This window comes from Leguminivora glycinivorella, chromosome 14, assembly GCF_023078275.1.
Source record: "Leguminivora glycinivorella isolate SPB_JAAS2020 chromosome 14, LegGlyc_1.1, whole genome shotgun sequence".
Taxonomy (NCBI): Eukaryota; Metazoa; Arthropoda; class Insecta; order Lepidoptera; family Tortricidae; genus Leguminivora; species Leguminivora glycinivorella.
In genome coordinates this window covers 8,020,847-8,030,031 of record NC_062984.1, presented here as the reverse complement: position 1 = coordinate 8,030,031, position 9,185 = coordinate 8,020,847, and the positions used below count along the sequence as shown (strand labels likewise).

The 9,185-nt window shown below is 40.1% G+C and overlaps 1 protein-coding gene across 1 annotated transcript; it reads right to left on the bottom strand.

The window, feature by feature from the left end:
* Positions 1-3,914: 3,914 nt before the first annotated feature.
* Positions 3,915-5,747, bottom strand: LOC125233514. Its single transcript, XM_048139558.1, has 3 exons — positions 5,727-5,747; positions 4,859-4,972; positions 3,915-4,190 (listed from the first exon to the last, which is right to left on the bottom strand). Exons 1-3 carry the CDS (start codon positions 5,745-5,747, stop codon positions 3,915-3,917), a joined length of 411 nt encoding a protein of 136 aa, XP_047995515.1.
* Positions 5,748-9,185: the final 3,438 nt, after the last annotated feature.

The following is a 9,185-nucleotide window of genomic DNA, read 5'->3' as shown; positions in this document are numbered from 1 at the left end:
CTCTTCGCTATGAGACCGTTCGCTGAAACGACTATCGGAACAATGATCGTTAAATCAACATCCCACATGGCGGTTATCTCGTGAGCCAAGTCTAGGTACTTACTGGACTTGTCCTTCTCGGCTTTCACGAGATTCTCATCATGGGGGATGGTGATGTCAACGAGCACGGCCCGGCGTTGCGGTCGATCTATTATCACAATGTCAGGCTTATTCCCTGTATTTATTATTATTATTCCCCAATATATATTATTATTATTTATTTATTTTCTTTGCACAGTCTGTGTCATCAAAACTGTTGCTAACTTGTGTCCGTCAGGATAGCGTGAGAGATGTCTGAATAGTCACAAAATTTGCACCAAATAACTGTACCTAATAAACTGTACTAAACTGTACCTATAGCGAAGAAAACTGTACCTCAAGCAATAAATAGATAGTTACATAGACACGCCGTTCTGACGTCAGCTTGACGCGCATAGCCGTGTATCGCCCCAACGTGTGGGAACTATGTTCTGGAAAAAGACAGTACAGTTTAGTACAGTTTAGGTACAGTTATTTGGTGCAAATGTTGTGACTATTCAGACATCTCTCACGCCATCCTGACGGACACGCTAACTTAGCTTGGTTTAACCCTAATGGGACGATTGGAATAACGTCCATGCAGCGGCTACGGTAATCCATCATGGTGTCGGTGAGTCTCGCAACTTTATTCAGAACTAGCTTTTGCCCGCGGCTTCGCTCGCGTTAAATTAGAAAATTGCGTCATGCTCCATTTAAACTTCCACCCCCCATTTTATGGAAATTGGGAGTTAGAAAGGGACAAAAAGTAGCCTATGTCACTCTTCATCCTTCAACTATCTCCACTTTAAAAATCATCGATTCGTCCCCGTTTACCGTGAAAGTTGGACAAACAAACAGACACACACACACACATTTATGATAAAAGTATGGATATGGATGATGGTAAAGATCTCACCAAATGCTCAATACTGCGGAAACTGTTCACTTGATTGGGGAATCATTGATTTACCAACGGACACAGTTTCTTACTCTAAGTAATTATATTTTATGGGGGCTTTTTATTTCGGTAACTTGTGGATTCCAGACATGGATGTTGTATGCTTCTAAGTACAATTTTACTGGTAAGGCAGGATTAGCGGCACGTATCTGATAATTTTTAACACATGTCAAATGTTTGTCAAGTACAAAGATAATAGAATAGTCTATGTTTTACTGCGTATAGTTTGGAGCGTTTGGAGTTTGGGTATAGATTTTGAGCTCAATACTTCACCAAAGTCATCCTCTTTTGAAAGTATCATAATGTCGGCTCATCTCATGACATTTTGTAAAACTATCAAAAATATAGTCATCACTGTCATCAGTAATCACATCAAATCTAAAGTTTCAACAAATATGTAGTTAATTTCCACATTTCAAAATGCCTCATTCGAGGCACCTCACCAAAATCATCACAGAAGTTGTAATGTATGTCGGCATGTTTGCGATCGTAGGGCATATGTGCCAGAACTTGTGTGAAAGGATCATGATTCAATCTGAACTGAAAATGATGAAAACGGATCTGTCTTCACTTGGGGTGAGTAAAACAAGCTTTTGGCCTCGCACAGCTAAATTGTGGGAGGAACTGTCAAAAAGCTGCGACCACACCACTGCTCAAAAAACGGCGACGGTACGGAATCGCAGTGACCAATCGTATCCGTACCGTTTTTATTACCGCATGCTCCCCACACTGGTGCTCAAAAAACGAGCGGTGTGGTCGCACCTTTACCTGGCCCCGTAGTCGAATGGCATTTTTGCGACGCGAAACGCCACCGAAACGCCGCAGAAATGTAGTCTGGCTTTGTCGCGCCAATACGCAAGAGCGATAGAGATAGATAGCTACGAAAGAGATATTATCGTGAGCGTTTCGTGAGCGTTTGTGCATTTGGCTACGTGTATTTTCTGGACTGAGCCCGGTAGACAAATTGTCATTAAAATTGATTCATAATTCTCCTTGCGTTATCCCGACATTTGCCACGGCTCATGGAAACCTGGGATCCGCTTTGACAACTAATCCCAAGATTTGGCGTAGGGACTAGTTTTAGGAAAGCGACTGCCATCTGACCTTCCAACCCGAAGGGTAACTAGGCCTTATTGGGATTAGTCCGGTTTCCTCACAATGTTTTCCTTCACCAAAAAGCGACTGGCAAATATCAAATGACATTTCGCACATAAGTTCAGAAAAACTCATCATTAGAATTGATTATTTCTCCTTATTGCTCTTCCGTACGTATTGCGACAGCGACAGAGCTATTTCATAATTTTAGAACTAAACCGGGACTTAATCGCCTAAACACTTACATTTATATTTGGCCCGACGTTTCGAACATCACATTATGGTCGTGGTCACGGGTAGACTGGCGAGGAATTGCATCAACATCTTTTTTTGAAAATTTTCATCGTTTTAAAATTTAAATTATGAGTGCAAATCGTGTTAGTTTAAATAAATAAAGAGCTATTTCAGTTTGGATATGCCAATTGTATATTGGCCCTGATACAACCATAACACCTTCAAAAAAAGCGTGTTACAAAATACGGAGAAACTAAAAAGTCAATAATAATAAACCTTCGAATTCAGATTTCTTATCGGATTGCAATAATCTAAACATCCAAATTATAAACAAATCAATTATTTTTGTAGTCGGTACCAGACCTGTTCGTCGCCTTGCTATTTCCTGTTTGCCCCACCCAACCATACGCAGGCTGGCCCCGACTCCAAAAATAATTGATTTGTTTATAATTTGGAAAAAATACACTAAAAAGAGCAACCATTGCAACCCCTGTTGTTGCAGAGGTGTCCAATTGTCTATACAGGACGGTGGTAATGTCTGTCTATCAGGCGTTTAGCTTGTGTGCTTAATATATTAAAAACTTTAGATATATATGCGGGGGACTATGGTGTTAAGTGTTTAAGTAATCTCAAGATTTGCAACCTTGGAAAATTAGAATTTAGATATCTAAGAAAATGATATTATTTAAAGCAAACATAAAAATTACACTTTGTTTAACCCTTTTTTATATTCAAACATTTGATGGGATATCTACTTTTACTTTACAGATAGTCGTTACCAAAATAGGAACGGCCTACGAAATCCTGCGAGATGAAATTCAATGCATGCTAGACAAACAATTATTAAACTATTCAATGACTGCACCTCCCTGCTTTCCTAGCCAAAGGCATACTTGTCTGCATTGCCTGCAAAAGAAGAAAAAGATGGACGCTACAGAAAACACGAGCGCTTTTATAGATGATTGTATAATGAATAAAAAACATGTTATACAGCAGTGCAGCTCTCTGTTCAACGCAGTTAGCGATGACACCACCTATGCTACTCTTGAGAGTTTTCTCAATTGTTACGATTATGATAAAGGAGAAAAAAACGAGACAGAAAAGGCCTTCTGTAAATGTATGATCGAATGTGTTTCTACCTGCAGCGGAAAGCATTACAAAGTCCTAAATTTTCAGAATAAGGACTATCTTTCGAGTGCGTCTATACAAAGCAGTGCAGATGCTATTGAATCCACGCTCTCTGACACCTCTGACGATTCTGTTTGATTTGTCATCACTTACACACTTTTGGATCTTGATTGTTTTTGATATGTTATTGATATTGATTATAATAGTTATAATAAAATTTAGGGACTTGTGCAAATTAAAACAATACTTAATATAGAAACATATTGTTTTATTCATACGATCGGATTAACATTTTTTTTTATACATATTGACCTGGATTAACACTTAACAAAAATAGGTACTTAATTTAAAATAAAAGCAGCATCAGTTGTAACAATCTTTAACAGTTTACATCTTTAAACTGTCGCTTCGATATATTCTATTTTGCATGATAAGAAAAGTTCTACAATAATTTCTTACTCCTTTTGAGATTCTGTTTACTATTAAATTTCGTTAAATTTCCCGAGATCCGAGTAGGGTTGAAATGATTCAAATTTACGTCGACGTAGGGTAACACAGCGTGGACCCTGGGGTTCCAACCGAATCTGTTGTAGTCTATAGCTTTCGCCAGTGACTCCAAAGAAGACATCTGCTTCTCCAGCTTCGGTATTTCTTTGGAATATAACGCGAGTCTGTTTTCTATAAGTTGGTAGTTCTCTTGGATGGTTTTTAAATGTTTCTGTGAACAAAACATAAACTATTTAAAGGGTTAGATTTTGATCGGGTTCTAAAAAGTATTACGAGTAAGTTAACAGTTAAGTAATGCCTTTGTGAGCTGTGAATATACCGGGTGCCGGTAATTAACGGACAACCTTTTAACCACCAAGAGGGCACCTTATACTGGTACAGAAAATCGAAATCTTTTAGGTAGTATTAAAATTTTAAAAAGTGTGAAAATCTCGAAAACCAGGCGACTTTTACTAAACCTTAAAGTTGATTTTCTGGACCAGTATAAGGTGCCCTCTTGGTGGTTAAAAGGTTGTCCATTAATTACCGGGCACCCTGTATGTCATAAATTACGAACATATAGAGCATACTGATTGACGTATTAATTAAGTTAGTAAAAGTACGGTTAAACACCAGTCACTTTCAGGAGTTTCAGGTGAAAGAAAACATCGTGAGGTAACCCAACTAATCCTAATAAGGTCTAGTTACCTTTCGGGTTGAAGAGTTTCAGCTGGCAGTCGCTTTCGTAAAACTAGTGCCTACTCCAAATCTTGGGATTAATAGTCAAAGTCCGCTTTAGCTACCAGGCTCCCATGCAACGCAAGGAGGCTGATGAAGGCAGGGCGTTTAAAATCTACAGAAAGGATATATTGGTAGCAAAACGTAGAATTCATCACATACCGCTATATCCTCAACACTGTGTGTTATCTTTATCAGCTCTTGCTTCGCGTGACAGTTCCTGCAATTGTACTGCAGCACGATGAAAGCAAAGATCAATGCAGCAGTGATCAGACACTTATTGCCAAATATAGAGGAATCAGGGGCAAAGTGGACTGCGCGTCTACCCCTGGACCGCCTTCTACCCTTCTCCCCTGATTCTCCATTAAAAAAATGTTGGTATATTTATGTGTCCATGTTTTTTGGGTTTTGCAAAATACTTGTAAATTTAGTACCTAAATTACCTATATTTAGTTGTCAAGCTGTTATGGTGTCATCCTGTCATCTGTCACAGCGAAATTTTGAGATTTGTCTATGACCATAGGTACATTTTATTTGACAGCAGAGTAAAATAGTTCGCGAGTGTATCTTAATTTCAAGTAAAACTACTGTTAGAAGTCTGTTCGTTTCACGACTCTTGTCTTTCCGAACCGATCAGATGATCCACGACAGATCCACGTAGAGTCTGCGCGAAAAGATGAGTTGCAGAAGAGTCACAGAATGCATAGGACTCTAACTGAACATTCCTCGTGTTGTCGCTTTCCGGACAGGGTACGTAACCAAATGTACAAACGCTCACGACAATATCTGTTTCGTAGCTATCTGTCTCTATCGCTCTTGCGTATTGGCACGACAGAGACAGACTGCATTTCAGTCGGCGTCTGGCGTCGACGATTGCCATTGGGCTACGCCGGCAGACCAGTTCGATTCGTGCCAATGCCAATAAACTTTAAAATCGTTTATCTGTTCTTTCCTAAATATGAGACAGTTCTTGTATAAAATCAATTTACCCTTACGCCAAGACTTTCATAGAAAATGAATATTCCCTCACAATCGCACATTCAGTGAACATTTCAGAATCTGTCCTATCTCCAGTACGATATCCGGTGGCTGGGATAAAAGACGTTTCCGGCCACGAAGAGGGATTACCCACTACTGTTCCACGTTTGGAACAGGGAAATAATGTAGTATTTCGAGTACCAGAGTATTTGTACTGAGTATCTTCAGTAATCCGCTGGCTGGGATAAATTACGTTTCCGGCCACGTAGTGGGATTAAAACACTTCTGTTCCGGAACACAGATATCTGGAACAGGGAAATAGTGTAAAATTTCGAGTACCCGCGTATTTACATTGGTAAAATATCCGGTTGACAGGATAAAAATCGTTTTCATCCACGAGGATGGATTGCCACAACTTCTGTTTCAATGTAGGATCTCAAGTACCCGCGTATTTATACTGGAAAGATATCCGCTGGCTGGGATAATAGTCAAGAAGAGGGACTACCCATGTCTGTTCCACATTTGGAACAGGGATTTTTAGTATTATGTGTACCAGCGTACTTGTACTAGCTCCAGTAGGTACGTCATCCACAGTCTACTACATTTTCTGTCCTTCGGCCAGCAAGAGTCCAATGTGAGGCCACTGCGCTAAACGAAGTATCTACGTCACGCACTTCTACTTATACTTATACGTTTTTCACTTCATGGTGTTTTGAAATGGAACTTCGGGTCGTACTATAAGTAATAATCCATACCACTCCATACTAATATTATAAATGGGAATGTGTGTGTGTCTGTTTGTTTGTTGGTCTTTCACGGGCTTTACGGCAGAACGGAGCGACGACGAATTGACATGATTTTTTAAGTGGAGATAGTTGAAGGGATGGAGAGTGACATAGGCTACTTTTTGTCTCTTTCTAACGCGAGCGAAGCCGCAGGCAAAAGCTAGTAATTAATAAATACAGAAAGTACCTGTAAAAGTACCTGAAGCGCTGGTGAACTTTCAATCCGGAGGTCGCGGGTTCGAACCCCGGCTCGTACCAATGAGTTTTTCGGAACTTATGTGCGAAATGTCATTTGATATTTACCAGTCGCTTTTCGGTGAAGGAAAACATCGTGAGAAAACCGGACTAATTCCAATAAGGCCTAGTTACCCTTTGGGTTGGAAGGTCAGATGGCAGTCGCTTTCGTAAAACTAGTGCCTATGCCAAATCTTGGGATTAGTTGTCACAGCGGACCCCAGGCTACCATGAGCCGCGGCAAATGCCGGGATAACGCAAGGAGGATGATGATGATGACAGAAAGAACCGGTAAGTATTTGATGTGCCACATCCCTAACGGGGCTTATTATCAACCGAGCGAGAAATGTGAACCGAACGTCTCCGAGATGTCTATATCACTTCAATTCAACCCGCTGACAAACCACTCTCGACTTTATTGCTTTACTCATACGTGTCAGCGGCATGTTACGTGAGGTAAGCTGCGTTTTACGTGCAGAAATTTAAGTTTTCTTGAATCTTGGGTGTTTTACTTTTCTTCATCACGAGCCTAAACCAAGGAACATAATACAGGACAGACAAAACCCATATAAATTTTATTTTATTATTAATTAAAAGGGCTTTTTTGGCTTAAAACTAGATGGCGCTGTTCGCAGCCTGGAAGTCGCCAAAATCATATTTTCCCGAAATATTTTTGCGTGTTTTTATTTTTTAGATGAACAAATGACATGCTTCTTTATTTTAATATCATAATATCACGTCAATGCACATTTTGAAAACAATTTTGTAGGCATCATCAGTGTAGTTATGATAGTATAATTATAGGTGGCGCTAAAGTATGGCGATAAAGTAGGGCGCGATTTTGTAAATTAAGTCCACCGGTGCTCGTTCCTCGCTCAGCGCATTCGAATCGCCGTCTAGCGAGGAAACGCGGCCTGCAGTCTTATGGGCACATTAGGTACTTGCAACGACTTGGGAGACATCTGTGGATACAATGTAGTCCCACTAGTATAGGTTAAGTTAGGTCTAGTTTAATTTTAATGCGTTTCTTTTGTTTTGATATTTAATAAAGTTTTGTATATCTCAACTTTAAACTTCGTTTAATGGTTCAGCTGTAAGTATCCAAATTTAAATTTAAGTTGTACAACAAGAGTCGTAATCGTAAATTTAATTTGTCGAAAGATAAATTATATTAGCAATTTGGGAGTATTAAGTTTTTCAGCAGCTGTTGCCGAAATTTATTAGGCGAGTAAAACATGTATCCGGTAACTTTCCTGTTTCAATCAACAAAGAGGGTTAGCTGTAAAATTATCAAATTGCCTCTAAATGGAGAATCTTTCATTGATTTCATTAGAAAGCTTTAAACTTTTTGAATTTTCTACATTTTTGCGCTGAACAACCGCCATCTTGAGTTTCGATAAATATTTTCATTTTATCAGCAAACGAGCAGATAAGCCGCCTGATGGGATGCAGTCATCGCCGCCCATGGACATAAGCCACTTATGCGTTGCCGACCTTTAAGAACAATACCCACTTCTTGAAGACCTCAGAAGAGCCTTTCATGCGTAGATACTGACTATACTGAGTAGGTAGGTATTTAAGTTTGGCGTCAGAGGCAATTGAGGCAAAGCTACAATTTAAAAATTAGTACTAAAAGCATAAAGTTGTTTTCAAATTGCAATAATAGAACCCGCATAGTTTCTTCATATTTGTTTCCGCTTACGTCTGTTGTGTTCCCAAAACCGTCTTTGTAGTTTCTATTTTTCTAAAGGACTATTCGTTTGTAGTTCCGAATCCTACCTTCACATCCTCTCGGCTTTAACACGCCTACAGTGCGCCACATTTGTCATTCGGGATCACCGAGAGACAAGAGACATAATACTATAGTCAGCAGACATTGTTTACTGTTTACACTTACCAGGCCCCGTAGCCGAATGGCATTTCTCCGACGCCAAACGAAAGCGATACGCCGCTGGCTCTGTCGCGCCAATACGCAAGCGCGATAGAGATAGATATCTACTAGCGCTTCGTTTCGTGAGCGTTTCGTGAGCGATTGTGCCATTCGGCTAGCCACCCTGAGCAAGTTCGTTTTCAGAAAAATCAAAGGTCTCGTGATTCATATCATGTATTCGAATAGGTATATATCATATCATACTGTCCTGGCCGATTTCAGGGTGCGTAGCCGAATGGCACAAACGCTCACGAAACGAAACGCTAGTAGATATCTATCTCTATCGCTCTTGCGTATTGGCGCGACAGAGCCAGATTAGCTTTCGCGGCGTTTTGTTTTCGTTTCGCGTCGGAGAAATGCCATTCGGCTACGGGGCCAGGGCCTCAAAGTCAGGGTCATACTCATTATGTAGTATGCGTTCTTCCTGCCAATTTCGTGCGAAGTTTGAAGATCAAAGTTTACACTGGTCCATCATACTCTTTACTAACTCATTCAGCAGTTGTAACACCAGTGTGGTTTCGTGGACGGACGGAGCATACGGTTGGATTCCGAGGAGCAACAG